At 50.5% G+C, this 24,073-nt stretch overlaps 1 protein-coding gene across 11 annotated transcripts in view; it reads left to right on the plus strand.

Moving 5' to 3' along the window:
• The first annotated feature begins 21,423 nt into the window (after window positions 1-21,423).
• Window positions 21,424-24,073, plus strand: part of DELE1 (DAP3 binding cell death enhancer 1) — a 71,436-nt gene continuing 68,786 nt past the window's right edge. For 2 of the 11 annotated variants that reach the window (XM_019500684.2, XM_019500683.2), the window contains exon 1: window positions 21,428-21,525. In XM_019500684.2, coding sequence (XP_019356229.1) covers window positions 21,453-21,525 — 73 coding nt within the window. In that variant the 5' untranslated portion in view covers window positions 21,428-21,452. The other 9 variants (XM_019500681.1, XM_019500682.1, XM_059733273.1 and 6 more) reach the window with 8 other exon arrangements.

Below are 24,073 nucleotides of genomic sequence, written 5' to 3' on the forward strand. Positions count from 1 at the left end.
CAATTGCAGCCTCGGCTACATCACAGTTTGCTGGTTGGGAAATTGGTTTCGAGGTCAGACCCAGAGAGTGGTAGTTGACCGAAATTAATCATTGTGGTGTGCCATGACCAGCAGGGTCTCCATTCTTGGGCCTCTCCTTTTCAGCATCCTCATTAATGATGTGGACATTGGCATCAGAAGTGGAGTGGCCAAGTTTGCTGATGACACCAAACTTTGGGGTAAAGCATCCACACCTAACAACAGGATGGTGATGCAGTCTGACCTTGACAGGCTCAGAAACTGGGCAGGTGAAAGCCTGATGGCCTTCAGCTCTGAAAAATGCAAGGTACTCCACCTTGGGAAGAAAAACAGACAGCATGCTTATAGGCTCGGCAGTGCTATGCTTGCTAGCACCACGGCCGAAAGGGACTTGGGGGTCATGATTGACCACAAGATGAATATGAGCCACCAGCGTGATGTTGCAGCCGGCAAAGCAAGAAGAACTCTGGCTTGCATCCATAGATACTTCTCTAGCAAATCCCAGGATGTCATCCTCCCGCTGTACTCGGCCTTGGTGAGGCCACAGCTAGAGTATTGTATCCAATTCTGGACTCCACAATTTAAAAAGGATGTGGAGAAGCTTGAGAGAGTCCAGAGGAGAGCCACACACATGATCAGAGGGCAGGATAACAGGCCTTATGATGAGAGGCTGAGAGCTATGGGACTCTTCAGCCTGGAAAATAGCAGGCTCAAGGGGGACCTGGTGGCTGCCTACAAGTATATAAGGGGCATGCATCAAGATCTGGGGGAACGCCTGTTCACCAGAGAGCGCCATGGGATGACAAGGTCAAACGGTCACAAACTTCTCCAAGACTGTTTCAGGCTGGACATAAAGAAGTTCTTCCTTACAGTCCAAGCCCCCAAGGCCTGGAACAGACTGCCACCATAGGTGGTGCAAGCACCTACTCTGGATTTCTTTAAGAGAAGAAGTTTATCTTACTGGGATCCTGTGACCCCAGCTGACTTCCTGCCCCTGGGGCAGGGGGCTGGACTCGATGATCTTCCGAGGTCCCTCCCAGCCCTAATGTCTATGAAATCTATTAAATTAGCAGCTTTGCACAGGCCTACTGCTTACCCCTGCCCCCCCAAGCCCTCCACTGCTAACCTTCCCCTTCCCAATTTACAGTAGATTGGGTGGCCATTTTTAATTTGATCTAATTTCCACCTAACCTCCCCAAATGTCTGTTTGCACTCAAACTGAAGAGGTGGAACCCCCCCCCCCGCCCTTTTCTATCCTCCTATCTCTACCTTAAAATTATCCCAGATCCTTTAATCTTTTTACATAGCCAAGTCTACCTCCTTCTCAGACAATGCTGCTTGTCCCTTCCCTCTGCTACAAACACTGGCTGGCAGGACTGAACCCAGCTCACCTTACCTGACACCCCTATTGTTTCTTGCCCTGAAGCAGTTGTTTATAATCTAAACCACCCTTGCCTAGCCTTCTCTAAAGAGCTACTTTTGTTCCTTTCCCATGGTGTTCACCTGCATGCAAAAATGTTACAGCGCTGAGGATCTATGTGGTCAACCAAAGACTGCAGCGCTGGTGTCGTCAGGAAGGCTTTGGCTTTCATGACCACAGCCTGCTCTTTGGCGAGACAGGCAGCGAGCTGCTGGGAAGAGATGGTCTCCACCTCTCTCCCCTAGGGAGGAGGCTCTTCTCAACCAGACTGATCCTCCTGTCCCTTCTCAGCCCATAGCCTGAGACTGGGAGGATCAACAAGAACACCACCTGTGCCCCCAGACCCTTAAGCCCTGCTCCCAAATCCCTGTAGCGCCTCATGATCTGGCTGGGAGTGCTCCGAGCCATGTCATTGGTGCCCACATGAATAAGGAGCATGGGATAGTGGTCTGTGGGTTTGAGGAGCTTGGGGATCCTCTCTGCAATGTCCCGGATGCGGGCCCCTGGGAAGCAGCAGACTTGCCGGGCTAAGGGGTCGGGGTGGCAAATTGGCCCCTCCATCCCCCTCAGGAGGGAGTCTCCCACAACAAACACCTTACGTTTTGTCTTGGGGAGAGCAGGGGAGGGAGCTGCAGTTAGGCCCATGTTGCCTGTGGGAGCCAGCAACTCAGCAGGCTCTGCTGGGGCAGCAAGAGGTGCGTAACTGTTGCTCAGTTCTGGTGGGGGAGAGGCCTTGGTGCGGCGGGCCTTAGGGCCCTTGACCACCTTGATCCATGCCCCTGGCTGGACACAGCAGGAGGTCCCAGAGTCCTCCTTTGGCATGGAGGGAGACTGTGATCTACCCTCTGCCTCCCGGGGGAGAAGGGCCTGGCAGTAGGAGTCTATCTCCTGCTCGCAGTCCCTGATGGCACGCAGTCTCTGGACTGTGGCCTGGAGCTCCTCCAGCTGGCGCGCCAGAGACCCCAAAAGGGAGCAGACCCCGCAAGGGGAGGTCGCCATGCTCCCAGGCCCCAGAGCCTGAAAAAGGGACAGGCAGCCCCCGCAGCCGAGAGCCAAAATAAAACACGAGTGTTTTATTTTGACTGTATTAACAGGAGGATCTCTCAACCAGACTGGCTGACCTGCTCCACCGGGCTTTAAACTAAGCCCGCTGGGGGACGGGGGGACTACCGCCACTGCTGGCCCGCTGAACAATCCTTGCAAAGCCAGCGGATCACGGCACTCAAGGGAGCCCACCCCAGCCCCAGCCCTGGTAAAATCTGTGGGCAAGGAAGGAGCCCCCCAGGGGGCACTTGCCTGCCTCTACACTAATGCCAGGAGCCTGGGGAATAAGCAGGAGGAACTCATTCTCCTGCTCAGTGCAAACAATTACGATGTCATAGGGATCACGGAGACCTGGTGGGACTTCACCCATGACTGGACCACGGGGATAGATGGCTATACCCTGTACAGGAGGGATCGTGTAGAGAAAAGGGGCGGGGGTGTAGCTCTCTATGTTAAGGAAAGCTATGCGTCCCTGCAAGCCGATATTGGCGACCAGGGTGGACGGCTGGAGACCCTCTGGGTTAAAATCCGTGGGGAACACGGCACAGGGGACACAATGGTGGGAGTCTATGACAGACCTCCCACCCAAAGTTCTGAGCTAGACCAGGAGTTTGCCCAGGAACTGGCTGAGGCAGCTTGCTCCAGGACCATGGTTGTCATGGGTGACTTCAATTACCCGGACATCTCGTGGGAGGATCGCTCAGCAAAATCTGAGCGGTCGCAGAGCTTCCTCTCATGCGTGGATGACCTCTACCTGACTCAAGAAGTCTATGGGCCAACGAGAGGCAAAGCGCTGCTCGACCTGGTGCTGGCTACTGGGGATGACCTAGTCGGCAACCTAGTGATCGATGGGAAGCTGGGTGACACCGACCACGAGCTGATCACCTTCACCATCCGCCGAAAAGCTGGCAAGTCAGTCAGCAACACGCAAGTCCTTGACTTCAGGAAAGCTGACTTTGACAAGCTCAGGAGGCTTGTCAGTGAGGCCCTAAGGGACTGTGACCACAGGGAGAGGGGAGTTCAAGAAGAGTGGTTGCTCCTCAAGGGAGCGATCCTCAATGCACAAACTAAGTCTATTCCATCTTGGAGGAAAGGCAGCAAGAGGGCACAGCAGCCCCCCTGGCTCTCCAGGGACCTAGCAGACCACCTGAGGCTAAAAAGAAAGGCCTACAAAGGATGGAGGATGGGAGTCACCTCCAAGGAGGATTATTCTGCACTGGTCCGGTCCTGTAGGGAGCTGACCAGGAAAGCCAAGGCTGCAACTGAACTCCAACTAGCTTTGAGCATCAAGGACAATAAAAAGTCCTTTTTCAGATACGTGGGGAGCCGGAGGAAAAGCAGGGGCAACGTTGGACCCCTGCTGAACCAGATGGGGCAACTGACAACTGACGCCCAGGAAAAAGCCAACCTATTAAATAGGTACTTTGCGTCGGTCTTTCATCAGCCCCATGGGACGCCTGTGCCTGCTACAAGGCCGGGAAGTCCGGGTGAGGGTGATCCCCTGCCCTCCATTAATGCTGACTTTGTGAAAGAACATCTTGAGAAGCTGGATACCTTCAAGTCAGCCGGCCCTGACAATCTTCACCCCAGGGTACTCAAGGAGCTGGCGAGCATCATAGCCCAGCCTCTAGCGCGGATCTTTGAAAACTCTTGGCGCTCTGGTGTAGTGCCCGAAGACTGGAAGAAGGCCAACGTGGTGCCTATCTTCAAGAAAGGGAGGAAAGTGGATCCGGCTAACTATAGGCCCATCAGCCTGACTTCTATCCCAGGGAAGATCTTAGAAAAGTTTATTAAAGAGGCCATCCTTAATGGACTGGCCGACGCCAACATCTTAAGGGATAGCCAGCACGGGTTTGTTGCAGGTAGGTCTTGCTTGACCAATCTCATTTCCTTCTATGACCAGGTGACCTATCACCTGGACAAGGGAGATGAGATTGATGTCATATATCTTGACTTCAAAAAAGCCTTCGATCTGGTGTCCCATGATCGTCTCTTGGAGAAACTGGCCAATTGTCGCCTTGGGTCCTCCACGATCCACTGGCTGGAAAATTGGCTCCGGGGTCGGACCCAGAGGGTAGTAATTGATGGAAGTCACTCATCGTGGTGTCCTGTGACCAGTGGGGTCCCCCAGGGCTCTGTCCTCAGACGCATACTGTTCAACATCTTCATTAATGATGCGGACACTGGAGTCAGAAGCGGACTGGCCAAGTTCGCAGATGACACCAAACTTTGGGGAAAAGCATCCACATCAGAAGACAGGCGGATGATCCAGGCTGACCTGGACAGGCTCAGCAAGTGGGCGGACGAGAATCTGATGCTGTTCAACGCCAATAAATGCAAGGTTCTCCACCTTGGGGGAAAAAAAACCTGCAACATCCTTATAGGCTCGGCAGTGCTATGTTAGCTAGCACTATGGAAGAAAGAGACTTGGGGGTCATCATTGACCACAAGATGAACATGAGCCTGCAATGCGATGCTGCGGCTAGTAAAGCGACCAATACGCTGGCTTGCATCCATAGATGCTTCTCAAGCAAATCCCGGGACGTCATTCTCCCCCTGTACTCGGCGTTAGTGAGGCCACAGCTGGAGTACTGCGTCCAGTTTTGGGCTCCACTATTCAAAAAGGATGTGGAGAAGCTTGAGAGAGTCCAGAGAAGAGCCACGCGCATGATCAGAGGTCAGGGAAGCAGACCCTACGATGACAGGCTGAGAGCCCTGGGGCTCTTTAGCCTGGAAAAGCGCAGGCTCAGGGGTGATCTGATGGCCACCTATAAGTTTATCAGGGGTGACCACCAGTATCTGGGGGAACGTTTGTTCACCAGAGCACCCCAAGGGATGACGAGGTCGAATGGTCACAAACTACTACAAGATCGTTTCAGGCTGGACATAAGAATTTCTTTACTGTCCGAGCCCCCAAGGTCTGGAACAGCCTGCCACCGGAGGTCGTTCAAGCGCCTCGATTGAACACCTTCAAGATGAAACTGGATGCTTATCTTGCTGGGATCCTATGATCCCAGCTGACTTCCTGCCCTTTGGGCAGGGGGCTGGACTCGATGATCTTCCGAGGTCCCTTCCAGCCCTAATGTCTATGAAGATGCTATGCATGACACAAACCAAAATAATCATCTAGGGGAGGTATTGTTCATTAGCATCTAGGTGCACCCTTAGGGTCCTGCACTATAAATTGATCTGCCCAAAAACACACTCCACAATCATCTAGCAGCTGCTCAGCCAGAAACTGAAATGCTTATTCCTACTATCTGAGTATCTATTGTAGGACTTTGCCTATCTTTTTCTATAATGGTTCACAGGGTCCCCAAGCAGCAGTGCAGGGGAACAGTTGTCCTTTGTAGCATTATACTGATAGTACCACCAGCAAACACACCTTCGGTGCCTGCCACTTTAAGGTTTGGAACCCAGCAGCAGGGCAGCCAGCAGATGTGTGCTAGCCTTGATGAGGCTAGCATATGACCCCAGGAGGGCCCTGGAATTGGAGGAGGAGGTGGAGCAGCCTCCATTTTAACCCAGGCCCTCAGAGATGGAGCAGCTGTTTGTTGCCTGCAGCTATAGAAGCAATAACACTCATCTGAGCTGCTGCTCATGAAACATCTTGGAGGTAAGGACAGGAGCTATGGGGATGGCAGGAGATTCCTTGGTCCTGGGTATGACTAGAAACTGCGTCCTGCCAGGGAAGGGTGGCCTGGTGGGACTCCCTGTGGTGTGGGAGTTTCCTAGAAATGCCAAATCAGTTACCTCCCTGGTGAAAGGTGAGGAGGGGCACCTTAAAACCTCAGCCCTACATCTTGGTGGGTTACCCTGAAGTAGGGACTAGCATGGGGCCAGACAACACCAGAGAGAGGCACCCAAGCCTTCCCCGAAAGACCCTGATGGTATAGAGCCAGGCATGCCCAGTGAGAAATCCCCCTAGCCTAGTCCTGCCAAGCTGTACTTTGGACCAGGCAAGATTTTGGTTAGAGGTGTTCAGGAGAGTAGCCTGGTTCCACAGAGTCATGCCATGGGGTGGCCCAAGAAGCATTTTCATCTCAAATCCCAGCCCACCAACCAGTTCCTAATTCAAGACCATATACTTAGCACAATGGCTGGGGCGCTGTCATTTGGTAGCCTGGGCCACACTTTGGGCTGGGAAAGTCTGTGTTCAGAGGTGTCCAGAAGAGTCTCCTGGTGTCACAGAGACATGGCATTTGGGGGGGGCCTCCAAGAAGGATTTCTAGGTATAATCCCAGCCCAAATTCCAGTTTCTCATTCAAATCCGTATATTTAGCACAGTGTCTGGGAGGGTGCTGTCAGTTGGCAGGCTGGCACAGCCAAACCGTGCTTTGGGTCAGGCTAGTCTTTGGTCAGAGATATCCAGGACAGTTCCCTGGTGGCACAGAGATGTGTTCTGGCATAGCCTAAAAAGGATTTCTGAGTATAATCCCATCCCGAACTCCAGTTCCTTATTCGGGTCCAGATACTTAGCACAGTGGCAAGGGTGGTATCAGTTGGCAGCCAAACCACGCTTTGGGCAGGCAAGTCTCTAGTCAGAGATGTCCAGGAGTGTCCCCCCATGCCACAGAGATGTGTTCTGGGGTGGCCCAAGAAGAATTTCTGGGTATAATCCCAGCCCATTATACAGTTCCTTATTTCGGTTCCATATACTAGGCACACCTAGCAATGGCACCTGAGCCCCATAGGGTGAAAGACCCAAGTAGCCCCTGAGATAGGAATAGCCCCAGTGAGGGGGCAGAATTGCTTGGAGTCCAGGGATGGGGCCTAAGCCCTTAAATAAATTAAGGCCAGGTGTGTGCTGCCAGGCTGGAGGCTGGGTGCTAGGCCGAGTGGTTAAGGCACAGCTTGGCAGTACTAGGCTGCCAACTGACAGTCCCCTATTCCCACTGTATGAAATACATTGGCTTGAATAAGGAATTGGCTTTTGGGCTGGGATTATACTTAGAAATCCTTTTTGGGCCACTCCATGACATACCTCTGTGCCCCCAGAGGACTCTCATGGACATCTCTGACCAGAGACTTGCCTGGCCTAAAACACGGTTTGGCCATGCCCGGCTGCTATTGAGCAGCCCCCCAGCCACTGTTCTAAATATAGTGGCTTGACTAAGGAACTGATTTTTGGGCTGGGATTAGAGATGGAAGTCCTTGTTGGGCCCTCCCACTCTGACTCTGTGGCACTGGGTGATTCTCCTAGGCATCTCCAACCAAAGTATTGTCCAGCCCAAAGCGCAGTTTGGCACTGCCACGGTGGCTACTCAGAGCATACACCCCCTCCCCCACCCCCAGGAACTGTACTAAGGACAATGGCTTGAATAGGGGACTCTTCTTGGGCTTGGATTAGAAATGGAAATCCTTCTAGGCCACCCCACACTATGACTCTGTGGCACCGGTGGACTCCCCTGCACATCCCTGACCAGAGTCTTGCACAGCCCAGAGCATGATTTCTTCATGCCATGCTGCTAACTGCAGCCCCGCACGCCCACCACACTAAGTATAATGGCTCAAATAAGCAACATCTTTAAGCAAAACCTTAACTATTAACCTTTAACTGTAGCTCGTAGGCACAGGCAAACCAACCTGTGGAGCTCCTTCCTAGCCAAGTCACTTAGGAAGGGAGTCTTGCCCATGGCTGCCATCCAGGGACTCTACCACTTGTTGTCCAAAAGCAATTCCTTAGTTGAGCCAGTAATACTTAGTGCAGTGGGCATGGCATGAAGAAACCACACTCTGGCTCAGGCAAGAATCTGGTCAGAGGTGTCCAGGAGGGTCTCCCAGTGCCACAGAGGCATTGTGTGGGGTAGCCCGAAAAGGATTTGCAATGATAATCTCACGCCAAACCCCAGTTCCTTATTCAAGCCAATATACTTAGTACTAGCAAACTGCCCATCAAGAATGATGGGGGTGTTAGGGAGGGTCCGGGTATGGAGCCCTGCGACTGGCTCCGCACCCCACCTTCCCCCCCACCCCGCTCTACCTGCACTTCCCTCTCGCTGCTTCTGGTCTGACCCCAAGCCACCCCCACCCCCCTGACCACTTCGGGTCTGACCCCACTCCCCTCCTCACTCCCACCACTTCAGTCCGGTCCCACTTCTACTTCCTCCCTGCAGCTTCAGGTCTGACCCCACTCCCCTCCTTCCCCATACAGCCACTTCAAGTCTGCCTGGCCCACATCTGCCTGCCTCCCTGCCCCCCATCTCCCTGTCCCTGCCAGTTGTTTGGAGGGCATCCAGGATCGGCGGCCACCATGATACCCCATTGGCCCTCAGGCAGGAAGACTGGGGACAGCCTGGCTGCTCAGATGGCTGGGGCACGTTCCCCACTGCCAAAATTCCCCAGCAGTGGTGCAAACTTGGGCTTGTGCAGCATGTGCCGTCCAGCCAATTGCTGCCCACCCTCTCAGGGGTGCATGCGCAGCTGGCTGGAAGCATTACAGGCAGACATTCAGACAGACACACAGACAGCCAAACTAAGCCTTTTATTATGTTAATGGATACGGGGGCTGCAGTTAGCAGTATGGCATGAAGAAACCGTGCTCTGAGCCAGGCAAGACTCTGGTGCAGGGGAATCCACCGGTGCCACAGAATCATAGTGTGGGGTGGCCTATAAGGATTTCCATTTCTAATCCCAGCCCAAAGAGTTCCCTATTCAAGCCATTGTCCTTAGTACAGTTGCTGGGGGGTGCGGAGCATGCTCTGAGTTGCCAGCATGGCGGAGCCAAACCGTGCTTTGGACAGGACAATACCTGCAGGGATGCCTGGGAGAATCGCCCAGTGCCACAGAGTCATAGAGTGGGGTGCCCCAACAAGGACTGCCGTCTCTAATCCTAGCTCAAAAAACATTTACTTATTCAAGCCATTATATTTAGAACAGTGACTGGGGGGCTGTCAGATAGCAGCCTGGCACGGCCAAACTGTGTTTTAGGCCAGGCAAATCTCTGGTCAAAGATGTCCATGAGAGTCCTCCAGGGGCACAAAGGTATGCCATGGGGTGGTCCAAGAAGGATTTCTAGCTGTAATCCTAGCCCAAAAGCCTGGTCTGTGTGTGGGTCCATATATCTAGCACAGTGACTGGGGTGCTGTCAGTTAGCACCCTGGCACAGCCAAACCGCCTTTTAGGCCAGGAAAGTCTCTTGTCAAAGATGTCCAGGAGAGTTCCCGGTAGCACAGAGGTAAATCAAGGAGTGGCCCAAAAAGGATTTGTAACTATAATCTCAGCACAAAAGCCAATTCCTTACTCAAACCAATGCATTTCGTACAGTGAAAATGGGGGGGCTGTCAGTTGGCAGCCTGGTACAGCCTTGGGCCAGGCAAGATTCTGGTTAGAGGTGTCCAGGAGAGTGGCCTGGTGCCACAGAGTCATGGCATAGGGTGTCCCAAGAAGCATTACTATCTCTATTCCCAGCCCACCAACCAGTTCCTAATTCAAGACCATATATTTAGCACAGTGTCTGGGAGGGTGATGTCATTTGGCAGCCTCGTACGGCCAAACTGCACTTTATACTGGGCAAGTCTCTGTTCAGAGATGTCCAGGAGAGTCCCCTGGTGCCACAGAGATGTGGTCTGGGGTGGCCTAACAAGGATTTCTGGGTATAATCCCAGCCCAAATCCAGTTCCTTATTCAGATGCATATACTTTGCACCGTGGCTGGAGGGCTGTCAGTTGGCAGCCTGGCATGCCCAAACCATGCTTTAGGCCGGGCAAGTCATTCCTCGGAGATGTCCTGTAGCATCCCCCAGTGGCACAGAGACCTGGTATGGGGTGGCCCAAGAACAATTTCTAGGGATAATCCCATTCCAAATTCCAGTTTCTTACTTGGATCCAGATACTTTGCATTGTGCTGGGCTGCTTTTGGTAGGCAGGCAGGCACAGCCAAACCACACTTTGGGCCACACAAGTCTGTGATCAGAGATGTCCAGGAGAGTCCCCCAGTGCCACAAAGGCACAGGATTGGGTGGCCCAAGAAGGATTTCTGGGTATAATCTGAGCCCAAAATCCAGTTCCTCATTCAAGTCCATATACTTAGCACAGTGTCTGGGAGGGTGCTGTCAGTTGGCAGGCTGGCACAGCCAAACCGTGCTTTGGGTCAGGCTAGTCTTTGGTCAGAGATATCCAGGACATTCCCACAAGGCCACAGAGGCATGTCGTGGGGTGGCCCAAGAAGGATTTCTAGCTATCATCCCAGACCAAAATCCAGTTCCTTCTTCGGGTTCATGTATTTAACACAGTGGCTGGGGTGCTGTCAGTTGGCAGCCTGGTACGGCCATACTGTGCTTTGGGCCGGGCAAATCTCTGGTCAGATGTGTCCAATAGAGTCCCCCAGTCATGCAGAGGTATTCTGATGGGTGGTCCAAGCAAATTTTTTAGCCATAATCCCAGCCAAAAAACTAGTTCCTTATTAAGGTCCAGATAGCACAAGTGTCTGGGGGATGGTGTCAGTTGGTAGCCTGGTGAGGCTAAACCGCGTTTTGGGCCGGGCAAGTCTGTATTCAGAGACATCCAGAAGTGTCCCCTGGTGGTACAGAGACATGGTCTAGGATGGCCCAAAAAGGATTGTTGGGTATAATCCCAGCCCAATACCCAGTTCCTTATTTAGTTCCATGTACTTAGCACAGAGGCTGGGGTGCTTGATGTTGTCAGCCTGGCACGGCCAAACCGTGCTTTAGTCCAGGCAAGTCCCTGGTCAGAGATGTCCTTGACAGTCCCCCAGGACTACAGAATCATGTTCTGGGATGGCCCAAGAAGAATTTCTAGCTATCATCCAATTCCAGTTCCTTATTCAGGTCCATATACTTAGCACAGTGGCTGCGGTGTTGTCTGTTGGCAGCCTAGCATGGCCAAACCGTGCTTTGGGCTGGGCAAGTCTCTGGTCAGAGATGTCCAGGAGTGTCCCCCAGTGCCACAGAGATGTGGTCTCGGGTGGCCCAAGAAGGATTTCTGGGTATAATCCCAGCCTAAAACCTAGTTCCTTATTCTGGTCCAGATATTTGGTGTTAGACCCCCAACTCAATGCGGTGCCCAATGACTAGGGAGACAACAATCCAATTACCCATGGATCCTGTTACTCATTAGCCAGAGCACAGCAGGGAGCAAATGCCAGCACACATTGCTCGCAACAGCTTTATTCAGAATGGAGACCGCTTCGGACAAGAGCCTCGCACCATAAGAGATGGGGTCCTGCCCTGAACAATAGATTCATCCTACATTTTATACACTTTGGTTTATACTCATCAACATTTTTGTCTCGGACGGCCAGAGCCGACTCGAGGTGATCTAATAATTGCTCGTTCGTCGGGCGGGCTGGTGAATAGAGAGGCCGAGAAAGCTTTAAGGTTGTAAAACTTTACTTACGTCGCTGGTGATTGCGACGAAGACGGTCCAGTCGTCTGAACAACTATATCAGTTGTTCCACCTAATAAGGCTCAGGCTAGTTCATCCATCTACAAATCAAGCTGGCGGGAATAGGGTACGTCTGGGATTGCGCTCGGTGATGTGGAGAAGAATCGATAGGTGATCAGTCTATCGATCAGCTCAGCTGCAAGTCGGATCTCTTTTAGAAGCACTCTGCAGCGTGCTCAAAGTTCTCCGGGTTGGGTGGAAGTCGCGCGAATTTTTAAATGGCTAGCAAGCCAATTACTAGCCGCCATGTAGGAATAATTTAGAGCTGGCCAATAGCGGGACACAAATTTGCATTCGAATGGCGGGAACTCTCTTGCACCGGGGGTTTTCTGCTGCAACAGAAAACCTTTACTTTGCAAGAGGCTCTCATGTGGCGGGAAAATTCCACCGTGCCGAGGCACCAAAATCACTGGGTTGTGACATGCCCCCTTGCCGATGGCACAACTGGAATTTTAGACACACGAGCACATCATATGGCATTTTTGTTTCGGGACTCACTGACCTGGCAAAGCTTTAACAACCAAATATATATATATAAATAAACAACTTGATAGACCGGTCTTTTTAACAAGTTACAAAATACAATAACTTTGAACATACAACAACTGTTGATCATGGTCTGATTGGAGAACATCTGCTTGGGACTTCCTTCATCTGGTAGTCAGTCTGTCCTCTCCTATTAACAGACAATGTCAATAAAATGCTTAATAAAATGAGAAAATAGTGTTATAGCAAGTCCTGAGTGGATAGACGTTTGCCATCTCAGCGTCTCCTTCACAACCATCACTCTATTGATTCAAACGAACTGCAATCTGGTGCTCGATGAATCTCACAATCGGGCGGTTGTGGATTACTACTTTTCTGGGGTTAGTCCTGTGAAGAAAGAAAACAACAACACAAGACAAAAGACTCATAATTGGATTTACTGTAAGGATACTGGGGGAACGTTGGAACGGCGTGTCATCCAGTTGTGATGAACGATAATAGAAGGACGATCGGGCTTCTCTTCTAATTGGACAGAATAAGTATTAGGATATTGTCCCGATTGTTGAACTGTTCCTTTATGAACTTGTGGATGAGATTGATGCGGGTGCGGTATTGAGATCCACACTAACTCATCTGGTTGGAACTTGGGTTCCCAAGGTGGAGGTTTCTGGACGTTAGCTTCGTCCCATAATGGTTTAGCAGTGTTTAGTGAAATAAGGACATCATGATTACATTTAGTCCAGTTTTTAAACGTCCCTCCTCCCCTGAGGCGAAGTTGTTCTTTGTACAGGCCTATGTGTCTTTCCACAACACTGTTGGACAGTGGGTGGTACGGCAAATGAAGATGCCAGACTACATTATGAAGACGAGCAAATTTGTCCAGAGCGTTTGAGTTAAACGGGGGTCCCCCATCAGACTGAATCGCATGAGGGGGTTGCCAGGTAGCAAATACAGCAGTCAAACCAGAAATGACAGCAGTGGCATTGCTTTTCCGTAGGGGGATAACCTGTAACTGTCTTGTTCCCAAATCAACAACAACTAATCCTTTATTTGGCGGCTTAGACCCTGGGAGGGGTCCTAGCAAATCTACCTGCCAAACTTTTCCTGCCTGAAACTGTGAAGAATTGAAAGCTCCGAGTTGGTGCTTAGTTCTATGGCACTTTTCTTTAGCACATATCTCACAGGCCTGAGCTACCTTTTCCCAATCACGCCAAGCTCCGTATGAAGCCGGCTCCGTAAGGGTTCGGCATCAACGCTGATGGCAAGCTCGTGGTCCCGGGTGACCCCAATTTTCGTGAAGCCACGCGAGGAATGGATTTACTTCAGGACCAGAGGTAGATGTGACAGGCAAGACTATGTCGGTCCAGAGTGGATCTTCTATGATCTTAGCAATTACCTCATGCACTGGATCAGTATCCGGACGATGGGACTTAGTGTGCCTAATCAACGGAAGGCGCACAAATTTAGTTAACGTTTCCCAGATATTTTGCCAATCATTCAAATTTTCGGAGGGAAAAACTGTACCCGTAATAATTTTATAAATGTATTGTGAATCAATTGCGATAATTGGAACTGGGAGTGTATCGTTATGATGTGTCAAACAATGTTCTAGTACCTTGAGGAATCCTAATAATTCACATTTTTGGGCCAAATTATCATCTGGGTCGGCTTGAAATATTTCCCTATCGTTACAAGCTTTGCAATAATACCCATAGCCTCCGCCATGTCGGGAGGTTCCATCTGAGGCCATCCACGCCGGGGCAAAAGTTCCATACAATGTAGGGACCTTCTCCTCATTTTCTGGGTTTGGATCAGGTACCGTGTCTTCCAACCTCCAACAATGCCAGTTGTAATGGTGGGTAAGCACTAGCATATTCCAGGTCTTAGACTCCCCCTGAAAATGTGGGTCAACTCTTTCCGCATCCAGCAAGGGTAACAATGTGGCACCGGGAGCGCGTAACATCCCATGCCCCCTTGCTAAAGGTTCCACCAGTTGTTCAGCTAGGAGGATTTTTCCTATAGCTCCATATCGATGTTGTGCCGCTTGAAGCGTTTTATGGACTGTATATACTAGCTCATCGTGAGGGTTATGTGCGACAGCCCACACGTGGTTGGTGGTGAACCCAAGGGTTACGGTTAGTGACTCACCCAGATCAATGGCATGGAGTTGTGTATCTTTAACCGTGGCTAGCAGGCAAAGCAGGTTCCGCTGATCTCCTTTTGTCCAACGCGTGGACTTTCGGGATTTATTACGGAACTGTCGCTGCAATTTGGTGAGGAGTGCCAAATCACTAGGTCCAATATAATGCCGATACCAATTCAAATGACCCAAAAGCTGTTGAAAGTGCCTCTTAGTAGTAGGGAAGAATGTTTTCAATGGATCGATGTTAGGACCCTCATGTGAAATTCCGTGGCGGACGGAACCGATGTATCGAGTACCAAGGAAAGTAATGTCATTTACAGGATGTAAACACGACTTTTCCTCGTTGATCATCCATCCCGCACTCTGAAGGTGAGCGACTAGTTGATAGTTCCGTAGTTACTAGTATAGTCAATCGTGACCCATGATGGTGATATCATCGACGTAACTCCAAATTTTTAGTCTCTAGGGGAAGAGAGTATGAAGCTTGAAAATTCTTTAGGGTGTTATTCATGGCACCAGTGGCTAGTGATGGAGCGTTGCGATATCCTTGTGGACAGACTGTCCACCTGTACATGATGCCATCAATACACATATTTAGTATTCCTTCCGGGTCATTTATCGGGATGGAAAAGAACATATTCTTTAGATCCAATGTGACTCCGACCCACTTATTTTGTTGAAATTGTGCCATCTCAAACATACATTGTGGCAGAGTAGAAGGATTAGGTTGTTGAAGTACCCGACACCTTTTGTTGACTTCTCTATAGTCTACAACCAACTGGGCTTCATTAGGTTTTCCCGGTTTTGCTACCCCCCATCCTGACGATAGGTAGGTGCTGGCTGTCACGGTCTTAATACAGCCTCATCGCTCGAGTTGCCGCAGGAGGTCAGTAAGGGACTGTTTTAGAGGACCCTTAGTTGGAATCGGTCGATATCGCCAGGTGGAGGTGTTATGAAGCATTGGTCGATGCCAATCCTGTTCTGGGATAATAATGGGTAATGCCTATAGCACTTGTTCTTTAAGGTCAAGTGCCCTTATCCCCGGGATCCCTAAAATGTTGATGCCCCCTAGAACAGCCTCTAGGGGGTATCAGTGGCCTTGGACCCAAAATTTGACCTTCGTTGTGACGGCAATAGCGTTAAGTCCTTGTACCTTGATCATTTTGGTGCTCTTTTGATGAAGTATCATTGAGGTAATCATATTGGTTTGAGCTCCAGTATCGAGAAGGAAGAATGCTTGTTGTTGGTCATCCGGATCAGTAGGGTTGTAAACAGTGAGTTCAGCGTATGGTCGAGAATCAGTAGGATCAGGTTTGAACTGGAGAAGTCCGCTGGCGGAGCCAACGGCCATTACTCATTTTTTGATGGGTCCTCGAATCTGAATCCTAATGCTTCGGCCAGACAAGACTGGCCTCTTTCTCCCAAATTCGTAACTGTCTTTGTAAGTCCGGAGCGGGAGAGAAGAAAACCAAACATGTTCCTTTCCTTTGTAGTTCTTTCCTTCGGGGTTCTTGGAGGTGACCACCATGGCTCTTGCTGGGGGTTAAACTCTTGGCATCTGGGTCTCAGTGTTTCGGCTGGGTATGCTGAAGGTCGGTCCCTTATATTATCAGGAGCTTCTTCACCTTGCTTCATAAGTGCTTGTAGACGTGGGAGATGGCCTAAGAGATTTCCCACCAGTTGACCTGCCATTGGGTTCAAAAAGAGTCGGAGTGTGATGGCATTTGTTCCTCCGTATACTTCCACACAGGCATCTATAGCTTCCAGGGGCGTTGGAATTGCCCTGGGGTCCGATAGGTGGCGATGAGCCCATCTCTCCTTACGTTGCACGGCTGTTAGTCCCATTGGATTTGTTCTTGGGCTCCATGAGAGAGATGACACCCCAACTATAGCCAGGAGGAGTTGCTCTGCAGTAGCCTTCTGTGGACGACCTTTGTGCCAGGTGTGAAATTTGTGGGTTACCTGTCCCACTACGAGCGCCGGGAGCGGGATGGGCCAGTGGGCACTATCTGCGACCACATTCAAGTCGGTAGCATGCCCTCTGCTCCATGCCCCTTGTCGGGTCAAGGCACTCGCTTCTTCTTTGTCTAAGGTGTCAGATCCAAATTCCACTATTAATCGTCCTAACCACATGGCCAAAGTTTCTTCTGGTTTTATTTTAGATTCCTTGCAAAGTTCTTGAATTTCTGGTCGGGTGCGTGTGCGTGAGATAACAGTGGTACGGGTAGCACCATCTCCATCTGCAATATGCTTCATCACAGCTATCGGGTGAGCTGCGGTAGAGGAAGAGTTAAATTCTTCATCTGGGAGCGTTGGGTACATCCCTCCTCCCATTGCCCCCTCTCCGTGGCAAGGAGGTGGGGCCGTTGGGAACGACGTCACCTCAGGGGGCGGAGTCGCTAGGCGGATCCCCGCCAGGTCTTCTGAGACTCTGCCCCTCCTTTCCGGGTTCCCCGGATGGCTCGCGCTTCTTTCAGCGCCATTTTCTGCCAGCGGCATCATGTGGCCGGCGCTATTGATAAGCGCCGCTCCGGAGCCTTTTGCTGTCTGCTCCAGCGACTCCTTACCCGCCGTATGCATCTGTGCCTCTAAATTTGTGTATTCCCTTAGTAGACCCGCTACTGTACGGAACAGCACATTCATCATTTTTCCCTTCTTCCATTTAGTTAGACCCCATCTCGGCACATGACGGCCCTTAGTTTCCAGATCCTCCCGGAGCTGAACGAGGAGCTCATGGCCCCGTGACTCAGGCACCAAATCCAGACAGTTGAACCAGTCCGTGGAGGTGGGTTCCCCTCCTTCCCTTAAGTACTGAATGCATTGAGCGAACTCTTGAGCGGGGGTCAGCTTCTCTGCCTTCCGTGCTTTCATCCCGGCTAAGGATATGGTTGAGGTTTCCTCCGGGGGTCGATAATAGACCCGGTCCCTCCCCATTATACATCCGAACTCCCCAAGGGATAGCTTAGTTCTTCATTCTTTCACTACGGCTTCTTCTCTCTTTACGGAGAAGTAACCATCAATATTTCTTTCATCCCCTTCTACCGCCTGGTGGTAAGCGATATGAGCCCATAGATCGTTGGCATTCTCTACGTGGCGGGTCCCGGTGCGCCAGGGGCAGCACCCGATTAGGTTCTTCTCTATCACCGTGCCCTTAGATCCCACCCTCGTCGCCATGTCTCGGACGGCCAGAGCCGACTCGAGGTGATCTAATAATTGCTCATTCATTGGGCGGGCTGGTGAATAGAGAGGCCGAGAAAGCTTTAAGGTTGTAAAACTTTACTTACATCGCTGGTGATTGCGACGAAGATGGTCCGGTCGTCTGAACAACTATATCAGTTGTTCCACCTAATAAGGCTCAGGCTAGCTCATCCGTCTACAAATCAAGCCGGCGGGAATAGGGTATGTCTGGGATTGCGCTCGGTAACGGGGAGAAGAATCGATAGGTGATCAGTCTATCGATCAGCTCAGCCACAAGTCAGATCTCTTTTTAGAAGCACTCTGCAGCGTGCTCAAAGTTCTCCGGCTTGGGCGGAAGTCGCGCGAATTTTTAAACTGCTAGCAAGTCAATTACTAGCCGCCACGTAGGAATAATTTAGAGCTGGCCAATAGCGGGACACAAATTTGCATTCGAATGGCGGGAACTCTCTTGCACCGGGGGTTTTCTGCTGCAACAGAAAACCTTTACTTTGCAAGAGGCTCTCATGTGGCGGGAAAATTCCACCGTGCCGAGGCACCAAAATCACTGGGTTGTGACAATTTTCACTCCTCCTTTGTCCTGCCTTCTGTTCCACCCATTTCACCTCCCATCTCAACCTCGGCCTCTGTTTACTGTTTGCTTCGTTAGCATGGAATTGCCTATGCATTTCCTTCATTTACGTGCCTCTCTGCTAAGAACACATGCATAAGACCATGAACTTGGGTACTCTCGACCACTTGCTGGTTCTTTCTTGTTCTTTGCTGATTTCAGCACCATCTCTGAGGTTTGGCTTCTGTTTTATCTCCTGATGATAACTGGTGCGCTGCATCTTGTTGTTACATAGCAAATCACACATTTTACACACTCCTTTTGTTAGGAAACTGCTTGCTTAAGCATTTGCAAAGTTAGCTGCTTTTAATATATCAGCTAGTCTTGTGACCAGCAGCTTTTTCCTGAAACACAGGAAAAAGCATTCATTCAGCTGCACTCAGCACCCTGATTCCATATCATTACCCCAACATAAAAAATCCATATCGTTACCCTAATACTCCCTCACAGAATTAGTATAGGCAGCAAAAGAGAAACTCAGACAATTCTCCAGGGGTCATCATTCTCCCCGAACAATACACCCCTTGGGCCTGGCAAAGTGGATGGTGCTTTTGTGTCACTTGGACAGAGGACTGACCTTTTTGCCCATCATTGGCAATGGGTGACAGAGTGCTTAGGCTACTTGCTTTCCAGCCTGGGACTGAGCCAGGAACTGGGATGATGGTACCATAGGGATATTTCCTTTTTTACTGGCATGAATATACAGGTGAACGTTAACTGGATGCTGGTGCTATTTTAGCACTATTAGTGCCTTTCCATTTTATAAAAGTCTGGATAAGTGTCAAGACTTTTTTTTAACTTGTCATGGAGACTAGGTATGCTGTTTGCATAAGAAGGCCCTGATTTTTCTTAGGATTTTATCATTTTATTTTGTGTTCTTAACTTTTTACATAAATTTTGGGAATTAATTAAACTACATTACATTACAATTTCTACTATACAAACTAAAAGACATTAATTTTAACACAAAACAAATACAAGGGGAAAAGAAGGAAACAAAGGATGACAATAAAACAAACAATTTAGTAGCCTTCTTGATGTTTGGCATGGCTGAACTCTGCAAGGTCATGGAGGTGATGCTCTGCTTGATGTAACATTTTGTAGCTACTCTTCAGGTATTTCATAGCTTATCAAGAAGTTTTGCTTTACATTTCATAGTTCAGCATAGTTGATATTACAATTACTTATAGCATTTTATAGACTTAATAAAACAAAATTTTACACATAACACTTGATTTCTTCTTGTACTTTGCAAACTTCTTCAGTGATGATTTCATCCTATAAAATGCAAGAACAAAAAGAGAGGGGCTCACCCCTTTTGGTTAGTTCATTTTCAGCTAATACACTTGTGGCTGGTTTTGCTTGGTTTATAACCAGGTTGGCACTTATTCAAAAGTTTTCCTCCTTGCACCTTGCAGAGGCTGCTTTTACAGCAGTGTTCTTTTATCGTTACTCCAACATCCAAAATCCATATTGTTACCCTAACACTGCTTGGGGGGGGGGGGGGGTGGCAGTTGACAACCTGGTGCGGCTAAATCGTGTTTTTTCAGTGGGCAAGTCTTTGGTCAGAGATGTCCAGGAGAGTCCCCCCGGTGCCACAGAGGTGTGGTCTGGGGTGGCCCAAGAAGGATTTCGGGGTATAATCCCAGTCCAAAATTCAGTTCCTTATTCAGTTCCATATACTTAGCACAATGGCTGGAGTGCTGTTAGTTAGCACCCTGGCACAGCTAAACCGAGTTTTGAGCCAGGCAAGTGTCTAATCGGAGATGTCCAGGAGTGTCCCCCGGTGCCACAGAGACATGTTCCAGGGTGGCCCAAGGATTTCTGGGTATAATCCCAGCCTATAATCCAGTTCCTTATTTGGTTCCATATACTTAGCACAGTGGCTTGGGTGCTGTGTGTTGGCAGCCTGGCATGGCCATACCACGTCTTGGGCTGGGCAAATCTGTGGTCAGAGATGTCCAGAAGCATCCCCCAGTGGCACAGAGACATGGTCTGGGGTGGCCCAACAAGGGTCCCAATCCCAAATCTAGTTCCTTATGTATTTAGGTTCCATGTATTTAGCGCAGCAGCTGGGGAGTGGTATCAGTTGGCAACCCAGTGCGGCTAAACCGCATTTTGGGCCGGGCAGGTCTCTGGTCAGAGATGTCCAGGAGAGTCCCTCGGTGGCACAGAGATGTTCTGATGGGTGGTCCAAGCAGAATTTCTAGCCATGCTCCCATCCCGAAAGCCAGTTCTTTATTGAAGCCATTATACTTAATATAGTGGTTATGGGGGCTGTTAGTTGGCAGCCTGGCACAGCCAAACCATGATTTGGGCCAGGCAGGACTGTTCTCGGGGTTCTTTGGAACAGTCACCCAGTGGCATCACCAAAAAGTATGGGGTGGCCCAAGAAGTATTTTGCTCCATAATCCCATCCTAATCTGACCTTCATTTAGGGCTCTGTACTTGATGTGGGATATTATTTTACATATTAATTAGTACATATGCATAGCTAATGAAATTCTGTCTCTTTAGGATGCATAATTCATTAATAACAGGTTTTTATTGATCTATATTACCTTTGAAAAAGGAACCAGGAACCGGGAATAAGGAACTGAGAATAAGGAACCAACTTCAGCCTCATCCTGCGGTACAAAAAAGAAGTTGTACCCAGACGCCAGGATGATTTAATGACCCTGGGATACCTGCTGCTGCCGCCGCTGCGAGGTTGGGGATTGCTCGGCTGCCTCATGTGACAAGTCTAGCTCACCGCAGTCCACGCAAGGGCTCTCTAGCTGCCTAGGCGCCATCCACGCAGCGTGCGGCCGCCCCAAATTTCCTATTGTACATGGTCTTTCTAGCCTACGTAGCTTTCTTTATGGCTTATAGGGCTGGTAAATCCTACACGTCCTTCCTCGCTATTATGTATAGCCCACGCAATCGGGTTGCACTCCTTTAACTCCCTCCCGCGCCACTCTTCCCCCACCGTCCACTATTCTATGGTTCTTGCGTGACCTATCTAGCCCGCATTTTCCACTCTGTGGTCTTGGTTGGCACTGTCTTTCTTCGCTTCCTGTTTCCTCTCTGGTGTATATCCACTTCATGGTTTTGGATGCTATATTAGCCCTTCACAATTCCTCTCTATGGTCTATGTTCCTTCTGCCCTCCATTCGTCTCTTTGGTTACTACGTGGTCCATCTATCCGACACGTTTCCACTCTATGGTATCGCTGTAGCTGCTCTAGCCTCATTGTTCTCCCTTATACCGCGTGCTGGGAGGATGTGGCGATTTCCGGGATTGCTGAGCCGAGGTCAGGAGGAAAAGGAGCGGGGCTGGGGGCGAGAGCTAAGCGGGTGCGCGGCACCGAATCGCCTTGCTCCGGGGCGCGGTATTCAGTTGCTGCTCGGCCCGGGCGCCTAGGGGCTCTGCCAGGGCACAACAGGAGTCCGGAGCCTGTGGTACATACACTGCGCCTTGCTTCGCTGTCCCCAGCTGAAGGTAGTTGCGAGAGCCAGACCGGGTGGTGCGATTTCAAGGAGGTTTACGACGCTGCGGTGCAGAATCTGGAGCCGTAACTAACATCAGGCACCCATCTGCCTCCTCCTGCCCTAGGACTGAGCCGCAACTGGGAAGGCCACCCTTGTGGTGGGGGCTGTCAGGTGCAGGTAGTCGAGCTCCTTCCCTGCTGTCTGTAAGCAGGGCCGGGAGCTGCTTGCAAGGGTGGGGCAGCCAGTGGAGACTCTTCCCCCACCCCCCTCCCCAGTAACTCACCAAAGGTGAAGGTCATGGTTTCATCTGAGGTGCAAGGACAACAGATGTAGCCAGAGGTTAACCGCTGTCTGTCTTTCTGTTCTCGCGTGAAATCTGTGTGATGTGGAACTCTACCAGTCCCAAATCCACATTCAACTGTAAACTCTAGGTATAATGTATATTCGTTTATCCTGTGCCCCATTGTCAGTGCCTGGAACACAGAAGATCTAAGATCTACTCCCATCCCAGTGAACAAGAGTCAGATGTTTCACCTTGCTGTGCCTTGTCTCCTGTCTCTTTTAAAGCACTTTAAATCTACTGATGAAAAGCAATAAATAAGAAATAGGTAGGGTGCAATGATAGAGATTTTGGGGGGCTGATACCAGTAGCCAGTTTTTAAAAGAGGCATATCGGCCAATATGATCTGATTTCCAATACGCAGTTCTTCAGCTTGAAGAGCTACATCTAGTTTGCAGGTCTGGTGTGGTGGAAAGGGTGTGGGGGAAGCAGATCAAGGCCCCTGCAGTGAGGGAGGGCCTGGGGCTGGGGCAGGCGCTGCCTAGCTGGGCTGGGGAGAGGCACGGGACAGAGCCACAAGCAGCTCATATGGGGGTTGGGGAGGCCAGATCTGTGTGGCACAGGGTGGGCAGCATTGAGGGGCCAGGGCCGGGGCAGGCGTGGGACGGAGCTGCGGCTTGTCTGTGGAAGTGGGGGCAGCTCCTGCCACTGCTCATCTGGGAGGTCATGGGGAGACGTGCCCGTGCCCCTGGATCTGTGGGGGGTGGGGCGGGCTGGGACCAGGAATAGCCTGACACAGCCCTAGCCTGCCCCGTCCCGCACAGATCCAGGGACACATGCCCCACTCCCAGGCGAGCAGTGGGAGCCACCAGGCAAGCACCGAACGAGCTGCACACTGCAGTGGGAGCCCCCCACTGCCCATACCCTCCCTCACTGTGGTGGGCCTTAATCTGCCACCCCCATGCCCCTTCTACCACACCTGACTTGCCAGCTGCAGGCAGCAATCCATGCTGCTGGCTGTGCTCCTCACTGCCTACATGCTGTGCGCACACGCAAGTATTTATCAGACAAATTATTGGCCACATCAGGCCGATTTCCGATAGACAATTTTCTTTATATCAGTGCCAAGCCAATATCAGAGCGATGTATCGGTGTACCTCTAAAAGTAGGTAACACAGTCTTTATGCAAACAGCATTGTTAACTTGGCAATAGGCTTTTTTTGGTACTTGGCCTAGTCATGAACTTCCAAAACTATAGTTTAATTTCCAAGCCCAAAAGCTGGCAATTGAGAAATGCAGAATTAACTTGATCCTTGCCACGCATGTACAGCCACAGCCACTTGGGATCATTGTCAACAGGCCTTCTTGGAGATCATGCCTTATCCTTCCCTCTGCCAGTCAGTAACAGTACTTCCTTGATCAGCCTCTTCTGCCAACAGCGGGACACCCTGGCACATGCCTACCTTGAGTGAGCCAGACTGCAGCCCCTTTACTGCCTCCTCAGGAACATCCTCCTGAGGTTCTGACTGCACTTCTCCTCACACCTTTTATTTTATGCACTCCCCATCTGTGGCTTGCCAAGGCCCAGGACCTCCTGGTCAACCTCCTCTTGGCCCTAGCCAAGCTAGCAGTCTACCTGACCAGGAAGAAAGCTCTGGCTAGGGCATAGGGGGAGGACCTTGGGTGAGTGTGGGGCTGTCTTCCTCTCTCTCCTCCACTCACATCTCTGAGCAGAGTGTCACTAGTTGGCATCTACATGCTCCCTCGAATCATTGAGGGGGCAGTGGGCACTGGCTGGTGTTCTCTGCTTGGTGTTCCCTTCCAGATCCCTTGTTCTGAACTTGTAACTCTTTATTTGTCCTAAGCAATCAGTTGTATTCTCAGTGGCCTCCCTCTTTCAAGGAGGCTTATAGTTGTTCATGGTGGGCCTAGGCTCACACTTTCCAAGTGCGACAAATAGGCCTCCTGTCATCCTCATCCTAGCTCTAGCTAAACTAGCTATC

The sequence above is a fragment of the Alligator mississippiensis genome, chromosome 9, assembly GCF_030867095.1.
Source record: "Alligator mississippiensis isolate rAllMis1 chromosome 9, rAllMis1, whole genome shotgun sequence".
NCBI lineage: Eukaryota > Metazoa > Chordata > Crocodylia > Alligatoridae > Alligator > Alligator mississippiensis.